This window comes from Arachis hypogaea, chromosome 3 (assembly GCF_003086295.3).
Source record: "Arachis hypogaea cultivar Tifrunner chromosome 3, arahy.Tifrunner.gnm2.J5K5, whole genome shotgun sequence".
NCBI lineage: Eukaryota > Viridiplantae > Streptophyta > Magnoliopsida > Fabales > Fabaceae > Arachis > Arachis hypogaea.
Window position 1 is genome coordinate 30,760,331 of NC_092038.1, and position 24,859 is coordinate 30,785,189.

The 24,859-nt window shown below is 35.9% G+C and overlaps 2 protein-coding genes and 1 long non-coding RNA gene across 3 annotated transcripts; 1 reads left to right on the plus strand and 2 right to left on the minus strand.

The window, feature by feature from the left end:
- Positions 1–8,595: 8,595 nt before the first annotated feature.
- LOC112790117 (uncharacterized) lies at positions 8,596–11,415 on the minus strand. Its single transcript, XR_011877097.1, has 3 exons — positions 10,721–11,415; positions 10,141–10,590; positions 8,596–9,416 (listed from the first exon to the last, which is right to left on the minus strand). It is a non-coding gene; the product is annotated as an uncharacterized lncRNA (long non-coding RNA).
- Positions 11,416–11,566: 151 nt separating this feature from the next.
- LOC112790118 (uncharacterized) lies at positions 11,567–15,871 on the plus strand. Its single transcript, XM_025832353.3, has 4 exons — positions 11,567–11,727; positions 12,298–12,509; positions 13,506–14,318; positions 14,747–15,871. The coding sequence occupies exons 2-4, from the start codon at positions 12,332–12,334 to the stop codon at positions 15,526–15,528; spliced, it is 1,773 nt and encodes a 590-aa protein (XP_025688138.2). The 5' UTR covers positions 11,567–11,727; positions 12,298–12,331; the 3' UTR covers positions 15,529–15,871.
- A 287-nt stretch (positions 15,872–16,158) lies between these two features.
- Positions 16,159–19,862, minus strand: LOC112775772 (LEAF RUST 10 DISEASE-RESISTANCE LOCUS RECEPTOR-LIKE PROTEIN KINASE-like 1.2). The gene is made up of 4 exons (XM_029297409.1): positions 19,859–19,862; positions 18,454–18,543; positions 17,816–18,232; positions 16,159–16,499 (listed from the first exon to the last, which is right to left on the minus strand). The coding sequence occupies exons 1-4, from the start codon at positions 19,860–19,862 to the stop codon at positions 16,159–16,161; spliced, it is 852 nt and encodes a 283-aa protein (XP_029153242.1).
- Positions 19,863–24,859: the final 4,997 nt, after the last annotated feature.

Sequence of the window (24,859 nt, forward strand, 5' to 3'; positions counted from 1 at the left end):
GAAAAACATGAGGGTTGGCTGATGTTTTTTTGGCGGTTAAATTGGATTCGAAGGGTTTTTTCTTTGGAAGAGAGAGAAGGTGATTTTGGAAAAGACAGGTGCATTTAATGTTTATTGAGTAACGAAGCGGTGGTGGATAGTAACCATTGATTTATGGTGCACCCTTTTGTATCAACGGATAGGGTTTGTTGTGGGTTTGCTGAGTGGAAGTGGTGAGATAGTGGGTAGTTTTTAGTTGTCTCTTCGAATTTTTGTGTTAGGTTTTTACAATATCGGATTGTTTTGCTAAATATGAGTAAGAAAGGTTAGTCACTCTTTGACTTGGTTTCTCTTTTTACTGCTTTTTTTTTTTTGTGAAATGGAGAAAGGAAAACGGGTTATGGTGGGGACGCCTGTTAGGGGTAAGGGAAATAAAGAGGTTGTTGATGAGAAGGATAAGATTGTGGAGGAAGTTTGGGTTTGGGACCCTAACGATCCTTTTTCCTAGGTAGTGGAGTCTGTGAAAACGTACTCTTCTGTTTTCGATGATGAGCAGAGCGTGTCTTAGCTAGGCTCGGTATCGTCATGGGTTAGGGAAGGTACTAGTATTAGTCTTAGGCTTTTGCCGTGTAGTGCCGTTGATTGTGTTTATGACCGTGGTGAGGGATTCGAGTATTTCTTTATGTATAGTTGTGTTTTCGTGGATTTGGGGGTGAAATTTCCATTTTCTGAGTTTGAGCGTGGGGTATTGATGCAGCTTAAGTGTGCACCATCTCAGTTACATCCTAACTCCTGGCGTTTGTTAGAGCATTTGAGATTTTAATGGATTATTTAAAAGTTGAGCCGTCATTGAAAGTATTTTTTGTGCTTTTCCAATGTAAGGGGGTTAAGAGAGGTTGCTGGTTGAACCTGGCCAGTGCTCCTGGTCGACCTATTTTTAGCTTGTATAGGTCTTCCTATAAGGGTTTTAAGTCTATGTTTGTGAAAGTTAGTGTTGCTAATGACGAGTTTCCTTGGTATATTGATAACTGTCTTTTGGAGAAATTCCCTTTGTTTTGGGTTCCAAGGCCGAGGCAGATTTCGGGTATGGATAGAATGGAGTATAGGAATGACATGGTTGTCGAGTTTTTGGTTAATTATATATCATCTTCTGGCTTGTTGTCTGTGGTGGAATTTCTTGAGTTGGAGATGGATAAAGATGCTTTGGCGGGATATATAGGTAATGGTTGTATAGATTTTTGTAGGGTATGCATGTGATATGTTATGTGACTTCTTTTTGCTTTTTTGTAGTTGAGAAGGCTCCGAAGGTAACTTCCAGTGGTCTGCAAGCATATTTTCGGTCGAAAAACAAGGTTTAAGCAGTCATACTATTGCAGAAAAGGGTGCTGAGGTTGACCAACCGTTGGCTAAAAAGGTGAGCTTTAAGCGAAAAAGGATTGATGGAAAGAAGGAGAGGCCTGTGAACTTGGCCGAGGATAAGCTCGGCGGGAAGGAAATTGATTTGGAGTAGTGAAGCGTGTTACTAAAAACCAGAGAGCGCTTCATGGGTACAGAGGAGATCAGGACTTGACCTTTCTTTGGAGTGAACACTTACCGTTGAGTATGGTGGCTGATGAGTATTGTCAGAATCCGACTGATGTCAAGCTTGTTCAGGAGGTTGGAGATATGGGGGTTTGTCAGTATCTTCAGGTATAATAACTTTATTTGTCTTGTTTTAGTAGTGTTAACTTGTGTTGATGTGATTTGTCTTGCTAGTTGTTCCAAGTGATTGGAGCTCGACTGTTGTCTATTGGCCGAACACAGGAGCTAAAGCATGCGAGGATTCATTTGATAAAGCTAAGGTTGATAAACTGATGCAGGATAATTTGGAGAAGGGGAATAAGCTCCGTACTGCTCTGGATTTGGTGGATTCTTTACAAGAAAAACTGATAGTCACCGCGGATGCTGGGAAAAAACTTGGCAAAGAAAAGACTGCTTTGGAAGCTAGGTTGATAGTCCTTGGTGTTGAGAAGAAACAGCTTGAGACTAAGAAGAAAGATCATGGGCTTGAAATGTTCACTGCTGATTTTGAGAGAGCAGTTGAGCAAGAAAAGCTTCTGGTGCCTGCTGTGGATTTGTCTGCAATAGATCCGTGCAAAGTAGTTGTTGGCGATGAGTTGGTTGAGGATGATGATGATATTGAGGGTGAGGGTGAAAACCCTAATGTTTAGTTTGTAGTGGATTGTTTGTTTTTGTATGTGTGTTTTTGGAACTTCTAGACTTATAGCCATTTGGCTTTGTTTATTTTGAACTGCTGGCTTTAGGCAAACAAATTTGATAATATTAGGATTTGGTTGCATGTTTCTGTTACATGTTTGATTTTTGTGAAAAATGTGTTTGAATACTTCGGATTTTGGTTTTATTTGTTGGTAGTACTCGGACGAGTAGAATATGAGATAGAATGTAGATAATAGTTAATGGCGAAAGAGCAAAATTCTGCAACGCATTATAAATTTCAAATTTTCCGTTAATATTTTCTAGCGGTATGCTGTTTTAGTTACATGCTACCCATTTTCGATTTTCATATTTACATCAGAAATGTTGGCCTCGTACGATTATATAACTGTTTGACCAAATAGCAAAATTAATTTCATTATCTTTGATCAATAATAAAATTCCATAGAATCTAAACAATTTGAATAGGAATAATTTCATACTTTCAAGATATTAGTTCAAAAATACTTATCATCTATTCTACTCCTTTAGTAACAGCAAATCTTTCGAACTCATTTGGAATTTATATATTATTTGTGAATACAAATTCTACCTTATTTTTTTATCTCACATTGTTTTACTCTCTTCACAACATTTATTCTTATACTGATTGTTCTTTTCTTTCTTATAATATTTTCTAATTAATTTTCAATGAAGCAGCATAAATGCAAAATTACTTATTTTTATTTACACAATGAGATACATTTATTCTAAATTGTGTTTATCTATCGCAAATTTCTCTAGTTCTTTTTACATTGATATTGCTAGTAAATACTATTTTATTTTTCAATTGCATTTTGATTGCTCGATGCTTATATGGTCCTATTTGTGTTTCTCCTTCATTAACTTCAATTATTTGTTTCTTAGATTGACGAAGTTTAACTTCAGCTTTAGTCAATAAACTCAAAATATGCGTTTGCATTGTCACATTTAACTTCTTTTCTAAATTGGAACGATCTTATATATTATTATATCATGAAATGCTAAGGTCAACTTAAAAAGACAAATTTGAAATCAACTCAAAAACAAGGTGATGAAAAGATAAATTTAAAGTCAACTAAAAAACAAGGTGATGAAAAGGATTAGAGAAGTCATGGTACCGCACTTTGAAAATAATAGCTGTGATAATAGTCACTCCAAACCCATCAATAGAGGAAACAAATGCTCTGGTAACATTAACATTATCTAACGATACATAATATTTAACTACATATCTCATATCTACACTATCTCATATCTACACTTTCAGTTCCTATGTTTTCGTTAGAAATTTTAAATTAGCACAATTATGCAAGTATTTGATCAAATAAATTAATTTTATTATTTCTGATATATAACCAAGAGTTGAATCATATATGAATCTAAGTCAACTTACAACAAATTTTTTTCGTTCTTGTTTACATTGTCATTGCTATAATAATAATTATTATTATTTTCTTTTGAAAACTACACTTTGGCTGCTCAGTATTTTTGGTGACTGAAATAAATTAAACAAAGAAAAACAAAACAAACAAAACAAGGAACTGCTTAAATAGATGGATAATCCCGTTTAAGACTACTCTTAAACTCCTCCCAAGGTGAAAGATGCTCCATATGCGAAAGTTGTAACTTCATCGCCATCTTTGCCATAGTATCTACTACCGTGTTTGCATCTCTCATAATCAAATGAAAGTCAACAAGCCAATTCCAATGCATAATATCTCTTATTTTGAGCGTCGATGGATCAATAAACCCAAAACCATCTTGAGTAACAAGATTAAATGCTTCCACACAATCCATCTCACAAATAACATCTCGTTGACCCACATCCCAAGCTAAGAGATATCCTCTCCAAATAGCAAACAATTCTCCTTGAAGAATACTATTACTCTCAATCATTCCCAAACACTCCCTTTGCCAGCTCCCAGTACAATCTCTAATAACACAAGCAAAACCAACACTATCACCCGAACCAAAATAACTAGCATCACAATTAATCTTAAAAGTACCAATGGATGGGGGATTCCAAAAATTATTTAGAGTAGAGGGAAGAGACATACGTTGTAATTCAAAAATATTCCTAAGCTCCTTTTCTGAAGTTAATGCCAGACAAATCACTTTTTTCGGAGGCCAAGTTTCATGGGATTAAAGATGTCATTATTCCTTGCTCGCCATATTCACCAAAGTCCCGAAAAGAACTTGAACGGATGCTCTCTGCTATGATACAAGAACCAGTTCTTCAAATCCAAAGGATGACAAGAAATATCCAACCTATTCCAGACAAGCTGAGCTTTTGGACAATCCCGAATACAATGTAAAACCGATTCCTGGCTAGAAAGACATCTTGGACACCTATCCGATGACGACATCCCTCTTCTAAAGCGAAAACTTTAGAAGAGGAAGAACTAAATGATGAAAGAGTCTTAAGGAGGCTCTTCCTTTGGCTGCTCAGTATTTAATCCATGGTATTTTATTTAAGTCTTTTTCTTTTATTTTCTTCAATTATTTTGCTCCCGTAATAAAGGGATTTAGTTATAGTTTTAACCGAGGAATTCAAAACATAAATTTACAATACAATAAAAAAATAAAAAACATGAATTAAATTGAATGATAATTGAGAGGCAAATAACTGCTTATATATTCTTTTAGTTTAATCTTCAACACGACATGGCCTATTATAAGATATACACTAACCTATCTACTTGAACTATTTTACCTTAATGTATCTTACCATTTTATATAACAACTTTGGACACGTTATATTTGGTTGTATATTATCAATATTATCAATCTATATTTCATTGTTGATTGACCTTTTTTAAGCATATCTGGTATGCTATAGACATCTACAGCAATAGTACCGCCATGCGGATTATATTATAACTTGGACAGTTTGCACTTTTCAACGACCATTCGACACCAAAATCAATATACAAAGGCTAGCCTAACAGTATCTCATACACAATAAATATAAACCACCGCTCTGCCACAAATCTTCAGAATCATGTACAAATCTTCGACCAAGATATACTCCCCCATAAAGCATGTTACCAAGTTACATATCACCAATTCTTTTCATACCAAAACAAAATTACAATTTGGATAGTCAAATTCCAAAAGTAAATTACAAATTCATTGATATTGAGTCAACCGCTCAAGCTTATCTAAAAGGATACGCAATCCATTATACAAATTCAGCTCTCTTTACTAATTATAATTTGGTTTTTAAGTAACTCATGACTTTTACTCCTCTATTTTCTGAAGATACTATCCACAAACAAATATTTGCAGCTTAATCAACTAATTAAAACCGAGCTATACTTCGGTTCTCAAACACACAAGCTATCAAGCTATCTGTCAATTCAAATAAACTGACATCTATAAGTAGAACTCATTTCAAACAACCCAACACCTATGAGTCGGAATAATTTCAAGCAAACTGATTCATAAGTTGTACAACTCCAAATATGCTATTCCTAATTCTAAACCAGTCTATTATATCGGTTCACCAATTTTTCAAACAACTCAATAACAACCAACAATATTCATTTGACCTATCAACAATGGTCACTTAGCCTATCTTATATAATTATTTATTGACACTTGCCAAACCAGGTCTATGTTTACCTCTTTTCTCATCAATATTTCTGTAAGTCAAAAACACTTTTTTTATCAAACTATTCCAAAGCATCGAATGGTATACAGAACAATTATTATACCTCACTATACTCAAACATCGTCAGAAAATTTATAGACATATCGAAACAAAACCATCGCATATATAAAGCAAACAAGTTCATCTGACAATATTGAGTACCAGTTCATCAAAAGCACAAACAGTTTTTAACAAAACCAAATCCAAACAATCCGACAATTATACATTGGAACAAATTCAATCATATTTTCTTCTATAAAGTCTGATTCAATCCAAACAACCCGACATTCGGAATAATAACTCCAAACAAATTTGTATCTATAAGTCGAAATCAGTCCAAATGAAGCCGATGCATACCAAATATCTTTTTCAAAAAAATATGTTATTCTCCATGCCATCAGATCAAACTGGGGGCTTATCCTCCTTATCTAACCATTATTTCTAATCATTCTCAAATTTCTTTTACTTTACTATTTACCTGCATCAAATTCCAAGCATGACTATCACTTTTCAACATACAACAAGTTAAACTTGGAGGCTACTACTATTACTATCACCATTCCGAACTATGATTACAATCACTATTCCGAGCTATATTTATCATTCCGATTTATAACACCACAAAAACTCATAACCTCAACCTGTTTAATTGAAAACTTTCACAGATCAAATTTGGGGACTATAATCCATTGGTTATAACTCGGCTCAAATAAACCTATAAATCGGAATCTGCTTAAAACTAAATAAACACGTAGTACATGGAGTACATGTTTTGCTCTCCTAATCGACTTATCCGATAAAATCAAATAACCACGTGCCAACCCAAATCGGCACAGAAATCTCTCCGCAAACTCTCTACATAAACCCCAAGCGAATCACTAAAACACAGTTGCCGCATGATCAGCCATAACACTTCAAAACAATTACGGAAATGCTGATAATCGTTTCAAATACAACTTTATAAATATAAGTGACTCACAAGGTCACAGGTGGGTTATTCACTCTGAATATCATTCATATTACTCACATTCTCAACTAGCTATACCTTGGAATCGGCTGTCACAGGAACAGAATTAGTAGACATTTATGATTTAAATCAAGAAATCTAGTTTGTTAGAATTTTGTTTTTTGGTCATTGGTTTGTTAGAAATTTGAATATTTAAGTTGTTTCGACAATCAAGCTTGACTCCATTCTGCTATTTCTTTTTTGGGCTGGGCAAGTTAATTAAACAAGCCCACAACTAAAATTTTAGTATCTTGAGTTTATAAAGTTTGGGATAGTCTAACTAGCCTACAACTTGTTTATTTATCTTTAATCGTGTATGTTGTCAAATTCTTTTGCTATGGTGCAATTTAATCCTCCTTGGAGCTGTGGGGAATAGCTTGATTGATTATGATATTCAGTGGATGCTTATAGTAACATTATTTTCTAAAAACTATTTTAACCGGAGAAATTGACTGATTAACTTATTTTCATAACAAATATATACATTTGGTTTGGAGAAACTCATAAATATACATTGAGATATAGACACAAAAATAACCATTTTTATATCTTGTTTGACAGTAAACTAAATATATGATAAAATTAGTGCCATTTTGCCGTTATCATTTTCCTTCCTACCCCCTTTTACATCTGAGATCTATAAAACCAACAGTCCAACACAATAACATCAACTTCAACAAATGGCAAGGGAGTTGATGATCTGATCATAACGATGGCGGACAGTGGTGAAGGCTGAGATGCAAAGCAGGGATTCAAGAGCTGCTTCCCTCGCCACCGGGGGTAGAATCTATGTTGCCACTAGAGTTTCTTGCCGGAGAAGGCTGGAGTCTGAGTTTTGAGAGTATGAGAAGAAGAACAAAGGTTTTGTTTAAGGGTAAGAGTACCATTGTAAAATATTGATAAGGAAGTTTTTTTTATCTAATCGGTGTCCCAATACACAATATCTTTTACAGATGAAAATAGGAATGGTTATGGTAGGAAGTATATAAGATATATATAAGACATGGTATTTATTTATAGTAAGCAGAGGAAGTATCTATCTATCTATTTATCTATTTATCTATTTATAAAAGCTGATGTCAACTCTCTCCACAATGAGTTTAAGCTATCTTTTCTTTGTTAATGATGCCACATCAGCAATTCTAATAACTTGACAAAAGATGAAAATCAACTAATTACTATTTAGTAAAATGTTTTAAAAAATTAAAACAAAAAACTCTTATATATTATTATTCAATTGAAATATCAACTACTAATCAAATGCAATAAACATATTGAAAGTGTCATAATAATAATAATTATAAAAAATTTCAGTTACAAATATTCAAATTCTATAACTTATATATATTAAGACTCTTACTATTCTTCATTTCTTAATCTCTCATACTAATTGTCAAAAATTCCTTAAATTTAATATAATATTTTTATGTTTTTTATTCTAATTCATTTATTTTTTTAATTATTTGCAACCGAAAAAACCGCAAGAAAAGACAAAGTGTAATCATTAATGTAAATCGAAAAAAAAAAAGAAAATACAATTTTGTATAACTCTAATATAAATAACCTATGTCTTTTATAAAAATAAATAAATTCAAAATTTATTTATAATATGTTTTCTAAAATATTTTTAATATAATATTTATTAAAATATACTATATAGTATAAATAATTTATCTCTTCGCGCATTGCGCGGGTCTCACTCTAGTAAAATATAAAAGTGATATTTTACTTTGGTTAAGCTATTTATTTTCTTCTCAAAATAAATCACCATGCTAGCATGAGAGAATTTGAACAATCGTGACATTATTGTAACACCAGATAAGAGCATTCTAAGAGCTTCAACAACTTTCAATTCTCACAAGGTTATTCAATTGAGACCTTCCATGCCAACTCTGCCACTGCGGTAATTGTTTTAGTATTTCAATCATCTGACTCAAATCCAAGATCTCGGTCAACAATATTCTGGAGTCTCCCACAGCTGATTCTAACCATGGCAAAGTTGGAAAGAAAAGGCTCTTTATCAGCTCAAGCAATATTACTCCGAAGCTATACACATCGCTCTTAACAGAAAGATGGCCATGCTATTAGTACTCTGGATCAACATAACCCGGAGTCCCAGCAGGATCAGTGGAAACATGAGTAACACCTTATGGGAAAACGCGCGATAATCCAAAGTCTGCAACTTTAAGCAGAATGTTGCTAGTTTTCACATTGCGGTGGATTATGCTAGAACTATGTAGATAAGCCAACGCTTCTGCAGTCTGTATGGCGATGTTTAGTCGCGTAGACCACGGAGGAGAGCTCCTGTTGAGAAGATGATCTGCAACGGTTCCATTGGGAATGTACTCTTGCACAAGCATTACTTCATGGCTCTGAGGAGAGGTGCAGCCATATAGCTGGACAAGATTTTCATGATGCCAAATTCGTTTGAGAACTTGGTGAGTCTATCATTGCTCTCGGAATTCTCGTCATGCAACCTTAAACTTCTCAGCATGTCTTTGTGCAACTGCTTTATTGCCACATGACGTCCATCTTTGAGTATTCCTGCATATAAACAAAAACTAGTAAATCTTGTTATGATGTTGCAGGCAAGTAACTGTATAGAGTTAATAACATGATTCCAATTACTACATTCTTGCCATTGCTTAATAACATGTGACAATGTAACTGCATCTTGTCATAAATCATCTCTTCTAAAAGGTTAGACCATTAGGCATAGGCATACGAATCCTGAATGATTTTATATATTTAACAAGCCTCACACATAAGTCTCTATTTTGTCTGATGCTAAATTATACTTTTATTTAGAGGAATGAGAGTAACAAGAATAGTATTCTAAATTTTTCTGTCATACCCTGATACCATATCACAAACCATTGGTAACTAAAATTTATTTGCTCTTTCTTTCTGAATAATTTTTATTTCGAATGATTGGTGACCATAATTGCAGTTATTCAGTTAGCTTTTCAAATTCTTTTTAAACACGGATTCATATCGTCATTCAAATAATAATAATTTTAGAGGGAGAAAATCGTTTGGATTGAAAGATCTATGGTAACATCTTGAATGATCAACTAACTCATGCTTAAGAAGGTATATAATAGGATGAACTGCAATATAATTATGTTGATGAAGCACACCATCATGCTACAATGTAGGATGCATGATTAGAACAATCAAAGTTCCTAACAACCTAAAATAACTTTATTATAACAAAGAGAATGAAACTACATACTAACTGAAATAGAAGGAATGTAAATGTTCTTACCAAAATAAACTGTCCCATATCCTCCAGATCCAAGTTCTCTACTAGGGTCAAAACTATTGGTGGCTTCTTCAAGTTCAGAATACTCAAACACCTCATTTATGTGGCAGCAAACAGAATCAACCAACAAAAGTGATTGATTTTGATGATGATCACTTGGTAACTCATCAGAGATTAGAGGAACCACCGGTTCATCCCAGCTTGTTTCAAACCTTAAAATCCAGAGGCTCATGTTGTTCATCATCACCACTGCTTGGTTCCTCAGAATCCAGAGGCACCAATTTGCTTCCCCCCTTTACCTCAGAACCAATAATTGGATGTGAAGCGTGGTGTTTACTTCCACTGCCATTAGGGAAGAAGAAACACTGAGATACAAATGAGAGAATTGGCATCACTCACACACACTCCTATGAATTATGATCTGTGATCACTGCCTCCGATATAGTCAAATCCCTAAGTTACACATTTAGCAAAGAAATACCTTAATCTTACAAGGGAAAACCGAAAAGAATTGTTAATCAAATTAATTAAGTGATCTAAGTATGGTAAGAAACCAATTAAGAAAGAAAGAGAAAATTCTCACCTTGAGAACCATAGTATTAAAGAAAGAAAGAGAAAATTCCATATTTCTTCCCCTAGTATTTTGCCTTGCTATTGATGTGAGTAGGATATGAAAAGGTGACTTGTACAAAAAAATAAATAAATTCTTATTTTAGCAATTTTCTTTTACAATTTAAGTTTTGCCTTACAAGTTCTTCTTTGAAAAACATGCACGTAAAATCTGCTAACATTCTTTTGGATTAAAACTTCTGCATTAAGGTCGCAGACCTTGGCCTTTCGCACACTCTTCTGTTGGTTGTTTCAACTTCTTCACAAGAGGTTACTACTTACTATTTAATGGCTATATGGACACACTGTATTTCCAGTATTACAGGGTTAGTGACAAAAGTGACACTTAAAATTTTTGGGGTGGTTTTAGTCTGAGATCTTAACATCCATGAAAGCTTTGGATCTGAATAGAGATCAGCATGAAGTTAAAACTGTCTAGTGTTATCATCAGCAAAATCCAAAACCAAGAATTTCATGAACTGGTGGATCCATGCCTTGGTTTTCAATCAGACAATGAGATAGGAGAAGCCATAACAGGTGTGGCAGGATTGCCATTCAGTGCCTGCAATGTTCTAAGGAACTAAGGGCATTTATGAAGCAGGCACTAGAGACCCTTATTGTTAATGTTGCAAGTGTGAGGAGTGTATGAAGTTAGTCCCACTTTATCTTAAGGTTGAGTTGGATATGGTATTTTTTCATTTTATGTTCTTTCACTTGATTCCTCCTCGAAATTTCTCTGGTCTCAACCACCCAACCATTATCACTTGACAACTTGCAATAGCGTGTCTATACATGTTGACTGCTGACTTGCTTTACACTCGTCTTGGTCTTGCTTTGTCTTTTTATGGAGCTAAAAATCGCTTAAAAGTACTGTATCTTAGGATTAAGCAGCATTCTTTTTGTTTTATTTATTTGCTCTTAATTCCTTTGGAAATATCATTGTTGTTACCATTTTATTAAGCAACCTCAACGTTTTTAGAGGTATGTTCTGTTCTTAATACTTTCTTTTCACTACTTTCTTTGATGTTTTGTGATTTGAAAAGTATGATATGTTTCCTTGTATCAGTGCTGCTATTTCATCTAACTAAACGTGAATTTTCTTTGGTCTTAAATTTAAAATTTGTGTGAATAAATTTTCATGATCCTTACAAAGAAGGAATTAACACAAAGATATATTGAAATATCCAATTACATTTTGCTTTTGGATACATGACCGATTCAAAGTAGTTTCTTGTCCTGTTGTAATGTTATTGTGCATTTCCCTTGACTACGTGTTCTTTGACAGTTTTTTTTATTTCCTATTTTAATTTCTGCACTACCAGGGATAATTTATCCATAGTTACTAATTCCTGAAAAATGTTAGAAGGTTAGAATTTGTTTTTGGATTTATTTATCAAAATGATCAAGAAAAATATTTTCTCTCTTAATAAGAAGTAGGTAACTATTGTTTTCTATCTAGCAATTATTCACTCTTTTTCTGTAAAAATTCAAATGATTTATTTATTTATTTATTTATTTTTCTAATTATGTGACATTGTTATCTTTAAGCAGAACAAGTGGCCATACTTCACTTGGTACTGACCTTATGAGGTTATGTAGCGATCTCTTTCAAAGCTGCTTCCCCGGAACTTCTGGCACATCTCCAAATGATTCAATTCAGATAAAGTGGCCAATCTTATCCTACCGGGAACTTGCAAAAGTTACAAATAATTTTGACCAATGTAATATGCTTGAAAAGATAGACTTGGAGAAAGTTTACCATGGTAAGAGAATAAGGAATAGTTGTTATATGCACCTACATGGTTTTACATTCTCAGTTCTCCGTTGTTCACTATCAGATGAGATGTGAATACAATATAAGTTGAGTCTACATTTCATTGAATGATTAATAGGGTACTAGTCATCTCAGTGTCTCACACTCAATATGTAGCATACACATCACACGTACGAAAGAAACTCGACATGTCTTTGGATCCTTGTAGAGTTGTGTTAGGCCTCCAACAGCTTAGATAAAACTTTGTCGCATCCCAAAATATAGCCATGATGAAAGGCTGTCCTTGAATCCATGTAGGGTTGTGTTAGGCTGAAGACAACCAACATAAAACTTTGTCACATCCCAATACTTAGTGAAGGTTTCCCTAAGCCATAAGAAGGGGATTGAGTCAAGAAATCAAAGGAAATATAATACTTTAAAATTGTTAGAGCAGTAAATCAATAAAACAGGAGATAATTTTCGTTTTTCTCTCGTACCGAATGACAGTAACAAAGATGAGGGAAGAAGCTAAGACAGTCATATATCCTGGTTTAGTCTCCATATGCAATGAGACCTACATCCAGTCTCTATCACAAACCATGGTTAAATTTTCACTATAATCAAATATATTACAAACACCAATCCAAAAGTTCAAACCTCAACCTAGCTTAGAATTGTTAGTCACAATCCGGTAATAGGAGATTTTCCTCCATGAATACTGATATGCCTGAAATATTGCTTGCTACATTATTGGTCTTAGAAGATCTTTCCTTTTCGTGACCTGCAATACTTGAATAAGATATTGATGCACACAAGTAAATAAGGACTATATAAAATGTTTGTCATCATCAAGATTGTTAGTTATTCAATGAACTCAACACTTACAAACGGCACAATGACTTCTTTGATCTATGTAGTCAATCCAACTTAGTGGGAATTGGGAAAGGACACATACGAAAGAATGTATGGTTTAGATTTACTTTCTTCTGGTGGTATACACTTGTAGGCAAAACGAATGGGCGTGAGGTTGCAATTGAAAGATATTCCAATAAAGAGATGCACATATTCCAGCAGTTCCTCTATGAAGATTTGATCTCAAATATCTTACCTCATAAGAATCTGGTGTCATTTCATGGCTGTGCCTTTCATCATAAGGAGTTCCTGCTAGCACATGAATACCTCTCAAATGGCACTCTTGCTTCTTATCTTCAACTTGGAATCTCACACAGCAGCACACTACATTGGCTCACTAGATTAGACATTGCAATTGATGCTGCAAATGCATTGAGCTATCTTCATTATCATGGCATCGTCCATCGCAATGTAAAATCCCGCAATATTCTGCTAGACAAGAACCTTTGTGCTAAACTTGGTGGCTTACATTTGTCAAGGAAATTTCCAGAAGGAGTTTCAATCAATGATACCTATGTTACAAGTGATGTAGTAGGGACATGTGGTTACATAGACCCAGAATATGTATCACATGGCAGGGTTGGTGCCACAGTTGATGTTTACAGCTTTGGAGTGGTTTTGTGTGAGCTTATATCATCCAAACTCGCTAAGTATTGGGAAGGTTGCGAGGAAGAGAGTATCGCTACAATTTTAAGCAAAAAAATTGGAAACCAAGATATGAACAAGGTGTTGGATTCAAGAGTTGGCTTCCAATCAGACCATAAAATCAAGCAGATGATAATTGCTGTAGCAGAGCTTGCACTTGAGTGCATGTCATCTCCACAAGAACTAAGGCCAAACATGGAACAAGTGCTAGAGATCCTCAATGATATAAAACATGAGAGATTTGAAACAAAGTCAGAAAAAGGTTTGAGACCATTTTCTTTGTCCCTTTTAATCCTTCATGGTTTTCACATTGTCTTTTTGGTGTTAGCATAATTAACAAAGGATTATCTACTTTATTATGAATCCATCTGTCTCAGCTTTTAAAATCTTCCACCATGCTGAACTTGAAGAAGCAACTAAACATTTTGAACTGTCTACTATGGTAAGATGCTAACAAATGACACATTTTTTCTACATATATTTAAAGAAAAAAAAAAAAAAGTGTACCAATGGGATCTTATTCCCTTATTGACTGTTGTATAAAAATCCCGACTAGTTTCAAATCTCAATCTCTGCATAGAGATTGTTTCAAACTTTAGACAATAACCTTTGTGAAAAATGGAGTAAAATTTTCATAGATGAAGTTGATTTGTAAAGTTTTCTGTTTCAATGATGTGCATTTGTGATTAGGAAAACTTAAGGATGGGCGCGAAATTGCAGTAAAACGTTTCCACAACGAGACAGACAAGTCCATCAAGCAATTCATGAAAGAAATAGAGATCTTAAGTTTATTGCAGCATAAAAATTTGGTGTTACTTTATGGCTGCAGCTCTCGTCACAGCAAGAACCATCTTCTAGTATATGAGTACATCTCCAACGGCACCCTTTCTAAACATCTTCAAGGACCTTCCAGTGAAAAGTTATCATGGCTTGAAACTGCAACCGCATTAGTATATCTTCATGATTCAGGCATCATCCATCGTGATGTAAAAGGAAGCAACATTCTCTTGGATGAAAACTTGACTGTTAAGGTTGCGGATTTTGGACTCTCAAGGTCACTTCCGAGTTCTGTAACACATGTTTCAACCATACCAGTGGGAGCTCATGCTTACATAGATCCAGATTACTATGAATCTGGAAGAGTCAGTGATAGAAGCGATGTCTACAGCTTTGGCGTGGTCTTGTTTGAGCTCATATCATCAAAACCACCTAGCTTGTTGGATGATGGAGAGAGTGTTACTCTAGCCAAGTTCGGAATCACTAAGATGTTAAACAATGCAATGGAGGAGCTGGTGGATCCAATTTTCAGGTTTGGTTCAGACCAAAAGTTGATGGAAATGATAGCAGCTGTGGCAGAGTTAGCATTTCAGTGTGTGCAGTGTCCTAAAGATCTTAGACCTTCTATGAAACAGGTGCTGGAGACCCTAGAAGGAATAAAGAAGGGAACATGGGGATTCAACCAAATAACATAGTCTTAGTTTCAGATTTCATGAAGTTCTATTCAGTTACTTGATGGTTATAATTCACAATTTTCTTGCATGTCAGATCTAGGGACAAAACAATCAGAGTTACATGTCACTCAACAAAAACCAGCAGAGCTGGGTACTCTTAAAAAGATGAAGCAATTTCAATGGATGAAATTTCTTCAGTGAAAGTCAATGAAACAAGATTCAACCGTGAATGGATGAAATTTAAATGTTTTAAGTCAAATGAGCCATCAAAATCTTGTCCAATTTTATGGCTACTGTATATTACCATGGTCATGAACGTATGCAAGTACTTCAATACATTTCTAATGACACTCAATTTCAAATAGGACTTTTGTAGAAGAATGATCATTATATTAAAGAAGAGAATAACAACTAACGCAATAGAATGATGTAGTACTCTAACAGAATTCAAAGTAGTAGCACCACGATATGCCATAGCTTGTGTCTTCAAAATTATATATTGCAAATAGATATATAAATATATGCTACATCTCAATAAACTTAACAGAAGAAATAGAATTATGCTATATAGGATGAGTTCAAACTGTCAAGAAAGTGTGAATAAGAATCAGGTAACTGGAGATATAAATATGCAGTAGCAGAGAATTGAGACTAAATTATCTGGTTGAATCCCCATGTTCCCTTCTTTATACCCTCAAGGGTCTCCAGCACCTGTTTCATGGAAGGTCTAAGCTCTTTAGGACACTGAATGCACTGAAAGGCCAACTCTGCCACTGCTGTTACCATTTCCGGTACATCTTTATCTGAATCATACCCAATATCTGGATCTACTAGCTCCTTCAATGTGTTATTTAACAGTTTGATTATTGCAAACTTAGCAAGGCCAACCGCCTCGCCATGTGGGACTTCTCTCCAAAATGCAGGTTTAGATGATATGAGCTCAAACAAGACCGCTCCAAAGCTATATACATCACTTCTATAGGAAACCCTGCCTGTTTGGAAATATTCCAGAGCTGCGGCCGTAGAGTGAAACCAGGTTTCTATGGTGCAAGAGTCTTAAGATCTCGATTTTATTCATGAATTGCTTAAGAGAATTTTCCCGCATGTTGTGGAATTTATTGCAACTTCAAGTCCATCTTGAAGTATTCCTAATATCAGTGGCAAGCCAAAAGAACAAATTATGCATACCTATTGTTCTTAAGTCTCATATGTTGTGTGTGAATTGTGATAAAAATATGAGAGTTCTTACAAGTGTAAGTTGATAAGTAGTGAAATTGAATGTGGGTTGGTCAAAAATAACAACAGAAACTAAGCATAAGGTTGTAAGAATGTTGGCATGTTGCATTGTATGTTTGACATAGTAGAAACGGTGAGGATAAACACAAAGTTAAAATAAACTTTCATAAAACCATATATATGTTTAAATTTATGCATTTAATCAATCATAAAATTTCCATCTCATATTTCATCCCTAACCAAACATCTCTACTATAAGTATAAACTTGTACAAAAATATGAGACATGTGAGCACTATTTTATTCTTTAAATATATGCGGGAAGGATTTATAGTGTTAGCATGTTACCATAAAATACGCAGCCGAGCCCTCCCTTTCCAAGGATCCTATCTGAACGAAATTGCATGGTAGCTTTTTTGAGATCAGCATAGTCAAAGATTCTGAAAGCTGGGAAAGATGAATGAAAGGAAAAAATAGTTAGGTGCATGTCTATTGCATACAAGCCACTTTTTATTCATGACTTTGTTCAACAATACATGTCGTTGACTAGATTAAGAATGTTTTAGACCATCATTCATTGATTATAGTACACCTTAATATGTGCACTAAACCAACATAATGGGTGGAATCCATTGAAGGGGGAAATGGTTGTGCACCTTCTATTGTTTTATATCTCTCTAGTCTCTTGCCATTGAGGATATCTAGCACCTGTTACATATTCGGCCTGAGTTCTTGTGGAAATCCCATGCAATTAAGTGCAAGCTCCACCATTGCAGTCATCACCTGCATGATCTTATGGTCTGATTCAAAGCCAGTTCTTGGATCCAATACCTAGTCCAAAGCTTGATTTTCAATATTTCTGCCTAAAAGGACAGCAATACTTTCTCGGTCACAACCTTCCCAATACTTAGCAAGCTTGGATGATATCAAATCGCACAACACTACTCCGAAGCTATAAACATCATTCTTGGTGCTGACTCTGCCATGAGACACACGTACTCTGGGTCAATGTAAACACAAGTTTTTGCTATATCACTTGAAATTGAAACAATGCTGGTGGCATTGACAGAAACATCCTCTGGAAGTTTCCTTGTTAACTGATAAGTGCAAGCCAGCAACTTTAGCACACATGCTCTTATCTAGCAGAATATTGCTGGAGTTTATGTTATGGTGGATGATGCCATGCTTGTGAAGATAGCTCAATGCATTCGCAATATCGATGGCGATTTCCATTCGAGTAAGCAAAGGTAATGTGCATTTATTATGTTGGATTTCACATTCAAGATAAGCAGCAAGAGTGCCATTGGAGAGATATTCATGTGCTACCAGGAATTTCTCATGATGAAAGGCATAACCGCGAAATGTCACGAGATTTTTGTGATGCAGGATATTGGAAACCAAAATTTCATTGAGGAACTGCTGAAATATTTGCCTCTTGTCATTGGATGATACTCTTTCAATTATAATCTCACACCCATCTCTAAGTTTGCCTGCATGTACTTACTATCAGAAAAGAAAATGAAAACAAAAGAAAAAAAAAGAAAATCTACTCATAATGTTCATTTCATATATATATATATATATATATATATATATATATATATATATATATATATATATATATATATATATATCCATAAGTTGATCCTTCCCAAGTTCGGTGCCACCATGCCAGCATGAATGGAAGGCTTGTGATGATCATGGCGCAAACTTGGAGATTGCCAAGTTTGGCGCCACCTTCTTGCGCTGCCAAGGCTTCGTTTCTTCCTTCTGAACTCTGTCAAATTCGCTCGAATGCTACCTGAAATAAACCAAATTACACACAACTCAAAGTAGCATTCATAGTGGCTTAAAATACATAATTCTTGATTAAACTTAAGAAATTCAAATCCAAATTCACTAGGAAAAGATGAGAAAGATGCTCACGCATCACAACAGCAAACTTGAATTGTTGCTTGTCCTCAAGCAACCGAAAATAGTATAAACTTTAGATGTAAATTTGCATGAGAGTTGAGTATGCAATGAAGCTCCTATCTGTCTCAAAGTAGGGTTAACAGCACTGAACCCTGAATAGTGTTGGCATCTCACTATCCTTTGAATCTTAGGAATGTCAATGTCATTCGGAATCAGAATATGGATAATATTATGAATTCTCTAGCCGTTTTACTTCAGATTAATCATTGAACACAACATTTTTCTTTTCTTTTCTTTTCTTTGGTGTTTTACACCTTGAGCCTAGTCGTGACCTTAAATATTTTGTCTCAAACTTTACTTGACATAAAAACACCACATGCATTTAATTGGGGAACTCTTTGAGTTCTAGTTTCTCTTTCAAGCTGTGGTCCATTTGGTCCTCTCAGGCGCCCAAAGTCATGCCTCAGTTGAAAAAGCTCATGGTGCTGCAGTAAGTAAGCTGAAAAACCCTCCTGTATTGCCCTCATTTGATCGAAGGAGAAAGTAAGCTGCTCCCAGCGACTAATCCTATGTCATCCTCATCTGCTCAAGAGAGGCTGTGAGCTGCTGCCAGTACTCCTGAGGCAAAAAATAGTGTCCTTGAGTCGGGGGAGGCTGGTCTTGCTGAGCCTCCTCTTCAACTTGCTCTCCTCTGTGGACCCTAGCGGCTTTTGGTGCGCAAAATTAGAACTCGCACAACTGAATCAATAAGTGCACCGGGTAGTCCAAGTAATACCTTAGGTGAGTGAGGGTCGATCCCACGAGAATTGTTGGATTGAGCAATCAGTGGTTATCCTGCAGATCTTAGTCAAGCAAATAAAAAGTTGATCGTTGTTGTTGTAGGCGCATAAACAAAACAATAATGAAAGCAATAAAGAATTGACGTAGAAACAATAGTAAGAAATCAGTTAAGGCCTCGGAGATGCTTGTTCTTTCGGATTAATACTTCTTACTGACTACCTTAACAATGAGTGATTCATTCAATGGAAAGGCTGTAAGTGATTAAGCCAAGACCAGTGGTCATTCAATCTGAACGAGGGTGAAATTCACACAATTTAATCTCTGGTGATCCTACTCAAAATGCCACAGACAAGGTCGGATCTTCCGGATCGGAGAATGAAGCTCTATGATTCTAGCCTTAGCGCCACAAAAACCTCAGTTACCCATGACTAACGAGATTTTATGTAACTTATTCCAATTAGTCCAGATAACTTGTTGGATCCTGTGATGCATTCTCAAGCTGCAGCTCAATACTATCCTGCTAGGGACTCGTAAGAACTCATGTAGAATAAGGGGTCATACGCCAGTTCCACCCCAAATTCATAAGGATGAAGAACAAAAATTTATCATAGAATAGAATCAAACATATATTAAAGTAGAAAAGTAATGATATTAGTCCATAAGAATGAGCAGAGCTCCTATCCTTAATGATGAGCGGATAATTTATATGCTTTTTGGCATTGTTTTTAGTATATTTTTAGTATGTTTTAGTTAGTTTTTATTATATTTTTATTAGTTTTTAGTTAAAATTCACTTTGCTGGACTTTACTATGAGTTTGTGTGTTTTTCTGTGATTTCAGGTATTTTCTGGCTGAAATTGAGGGACCTGAGCAAAAATCTGATTCAGAGGCTGAAAAGGACTGCAGATGCTGTTGGATTCTGACCTCCCTTCACTCGAAGTGGATTTTCTAGAGCTACAGAAGCCCAATTGGTGCGCTCTCAACTGAGTTGGAAAGTAGACATCCTGGGCTTTCCAAAAATGTATAATAATCTATACTTTGCCCGAGATTTGATGGCCCAAACAGGCGTTCCAAGTCAGCTCAAGAATTCTGGCGTAAAACGCCGGAACTGGCACAAGAATGAGAGTTAAACGCCCAAACTGGCACAAAAGCTGGCGTTTAACTCCAGGAAGAGCCTCTACACGAAAATACTTCAATGCTCAGCCCAACCACACACCAAGTGGGCCCGGAAGTGGATTTTTATGTCATTTACTCATCTTTGTAAATCCTAAGCTACTAGTTCTCTACAAATAGGACCTTTTGCTATTGTATTAGACATCTGGGTAGCTATCTTTGAGTAGTCTTATGCTATCTTAGATCATGGGGGCTGGCCTCTTGGCCATGCCTAGACCTTATTCTTATGTATTTTCAACGGTGGAGTTTCTACACACCATAGATTAAGGTGTGGAGCTCTGCTGTACCTCGAGTATTAATGCAATTACTATTATTCTTCTATTCAATTCAGCTTATTCTTGTTCTAAGATATCACTTGTTCCTCAACTTGATGAATGTGATGATCCGTGACACTCATCATCATTCTCACCTATGAACGTGTGCCTGACAACCACCTCCGTTCTACTTTAGATTGAGTGGATATCTCTTGGGTTCCTTAATCAGAATCTTCGTGGTATAAGCTAGAATTGATGGCGGCATTCAAGAGAATCCGGAAGGTCTAAACCTTGTCTGTGGTATTCTGAGTAGGATTCAAGGATTGAATGACTGTGACGAGCTTCAAACTCACGATTGTGGGGCGTTAGTGACAGACGCAAAAGAATCACTGGATTCTATTCCGACATGATCGAGAACCGACAGCTGAATAGCCGTGCTGTGACAGAGCGCGTTGAACATTTTCACTGAGAGGACGGGACTGTAGCCATTGACAACGGTGATGCCCAACATACAACTTGCCATGGAAAGGAGTAAGAAGGATTGGATGAAGACAGTAGGAAAGTAGAGAGACGGAAGGGACAAAGCATCTCCATACGCTTATCTGAAATTCTCACCAATGAATTACATAAGTATCTCTATCTTTATTTTATGTTTTATTCATCTTTTAATTATCAATCCTCCATAACCATTTGAATCCGCCTGACTGAGATTTACAAGATGACCATAGCTTGCTTCATACCAATAATCTCCGTGGGATCAACCCTTACTCGCGTAAGGTTTATTACTTGGACGACCCAGTGCACTTGCTGGTTAGTTGTGCAAAGTTGTGATAAAGAGTTGAGATTGCAATTGAGCGTACCATATTGATGGCGCCATTGATGATCACAATTTCGTGTACCACTTAACCTAGAAGGTTTAACCGCTCATGCTTTACAGAAATAATGTATGATAAGTTGGAAGAAGATAAAGATGAAGCCTTCTTAACAAGAGTGATCTTCCTTCTATTTATAGTAATAACTAGACCTAAAAAGATATTAATAATAATTAGAAATTACAAAATTGAAATAGACTAAGCTAAAGATGCAAAAAATCTACTTTTGGGCTCACTTGGTGAGTGTTTAGGTTGAGATTGGCATCCAACTTGGGTGAGTGGGCATTGAACACCCACTAGGGAGTGTCCACGTTGTTTCTTTGCTCCGTTGGTGGCGTTGAACGCTGGGTTTGGGCGTTCAACATTGGCTTTAGTCCTATTTGGGCGTTGAACACCAGAAAAGGGGTAAGTTGGGCGTTCAACGCCCGTTTTGGGCAGTCTTCTCCAAAAAAATGCATAAACCATTATATATTTCTGGAAAGTCCTGAAAGTTAGCTTTCCAACACCGTTGAGAGTACATCAATTGGATCTCTGTATCTATGCTCGTTGGAATGCATGGAGGTCAGGATTTGACAGCATCTGTTGTCCTTTCTTTGTCTCTGAATCAGACTTTGTCAAAACTTGCTAAATTCATCCAAAAATCACTTAAAATCATAATAAAAACACAAAAACTCAAAGTAGCATCCAAAAAGTAATTTTTTTCCTAAAACCTACTAAAACATAGTAAAACTTAACAAGATATAACTAAAAATACTAAGAAAATAGTACAAAAAATGATATAAAATATCCACTCATCAGCCTCATAGAAGTGGTAAATGAAATGTGGGAAGCTCAGTCTAGCATGTGTAGAGGAGTTGGAGGCAATGCTATAGATTTGCTGAGCAATGATGTCCTCTACCTCCACCTCCTCTCCCTTCATAATGTAGTGAATCATAATAGCACAATCCACGGTATATTCGGACCGGTTGCTAGTAGGGGTGGCAAGCGGGGAAGCCCGCCCCGCCCCGCCTAACTGCGGGCTGGCGGATTGGCGGGCTAAGCCCGCCAAAACTCCTTTTTTTACTATTAACTACTAAATAATATCTATAATTTCACAATCATATTAATAAATTTATAATTTCTAATAGCATAAAAATTATATTTTTTATACTCACAAACATTAAAGTCTTCGTAATTATAAATATCTGATAAATATAATTATAAACCAAGTTTTCATCCAAAATATAAGTATAAATATTCTCTCCAAAGCAAAATAAACATAATCCAAAACATAATTATAAATAGTCTCCAAAATAACATAAACATAATCCAAAACACTCAATTTTTATCTTCATACTCTTGTAAGTTAGGTTCGGGGAAGTTAGATTTTGGCAAAAAAATAACAAAAATACCCCCTCACTAAAAAAATCTTAAGTTGGCGGGAAAGCTCGCCCCGCCCCGCCAAAGCCCGCGGTTTAAGCGGTGTGAGTTAGGCGGGCTTTTGCTATTTGGTGGTCCCAATTTTCTAGCCTGACCCACCTTTTTTGGCGGGTTACGCGGGCGGCCCGTCGGGTTTAGGCCTGTTTGCCACCCCTAGTGGCTAGTAGGCATGATGGACTTCCGGATGAAGTCTAGCCATCCCCTAGCCAAAGGAAAAAGGTCACTACTCCTAAGTTGGTACGGTCTCCCTTCCGAACCTATTTTCCACTGGGCTCCGGAATGCATATCTCAGCAAGCACTTGGTCTAAGTGCTGATCTCTGTTCACCATCTCACTGTAGCATTCTGCCATATGATCAGGGGGTGGAAAATAAAGGGCCTGTCAGATCCTCCTTGGACTAAAGTCACGGATTCTTCCTCTCACAAAACTTTGGTGGCTTCTCATTAACTTCGACGACATCCTTATAAGTGATCCAAAGGTTGTCATAAAATTTCTGAACCATCAATTATCCAACCTTAGTGTGCGGGTTGCACAGAAATTTCCATCCTCGCCTCCGAATCTGGAATTGGCATTCCGGATACTCGTCTAGTTGAAGTGCAATTTTCACTTCCGGAATCACAGTCTTCTTGGAAGTGACCTTATAAAAATGCTCCTCATGTAATCTAAAGTGGAATCTTCTTGAATCATAATTACCGGTGGCCGATTCCTTTCCTTTCCTCTTTCTTGAGGTCTCAGTGCTCTTTAGTGTCATGAAATCAAATAGAGAACAAGCGAAGTGACAACACTAAACTTGAATGTTTGCTCGTCCTCGAGAAAAATAGAAAGAAGGATAAGAGGGGTGGACCAATGGGGAATGGATTATGTAAGGGGGAGGTTAAGAAAATAATAATAAAATTGTAATGCAAGTAATAGAAATAGAAAAGAAAAGAAGGGGAAGGACAGGGGCTTGGGGTTTCTTGTGAATAGAAAGAGAAAGAGGAAATTGTGTGGGTATGAGATGTAGAGGGGTGAGGGGTATATATATAGAGTGGAGTGAGGTACGATTTGGGATTTGGGTTGGTGGAAGGGTTTGGTCAAAGAGGGGAGTAGGAGAGAGGGACATGTGATGGGAGTGAAAGGAGTTTGGGGAAGGTAAAAAGGAAGTTAAGATGGGATTAGGGAAGGATTTTGGGAAGGGAAACTGTCAGGGGGATGGGTGGGGAACGAATCAAAGAGATTTGTTTTCAAAATTGAAAAGAGTTGGACGAAATGGTTAAAGTAAGGGAGATGGCGCCAAACTTGGGAAGATGATGATGATGATGTTCAAGAAGAAGAGGGGGTCGATAGAGACGAAGAAGAAAAAGAAGACAAGTTCGATGATCAGAAAATTACCTGGGAAGAGGAAGATAATGAACCAGAGGACGAAGATGATGATGAATTTGAATAATGTTAACCTAAATATACATAACTACTTGTTGTATCTTTAAACTTTATTTAATAAGATCATATAATTATAATGCACGCTAGCCTTAGTTCTATTGTTTGTATTTCTTTATCAAACTTTGATTAGATTGTAATATAATTACATTGTTTTAGATAAGAATGACAACAGGTTGACCTGTCACGAGCATGCCTTGTTTTGATTACAACAATGATGATTATCAGACTCCATAGTCATTAAGACTTTGTTTTGATTAGTTTAACAACATCTTATTCCTTTGTTTTTTT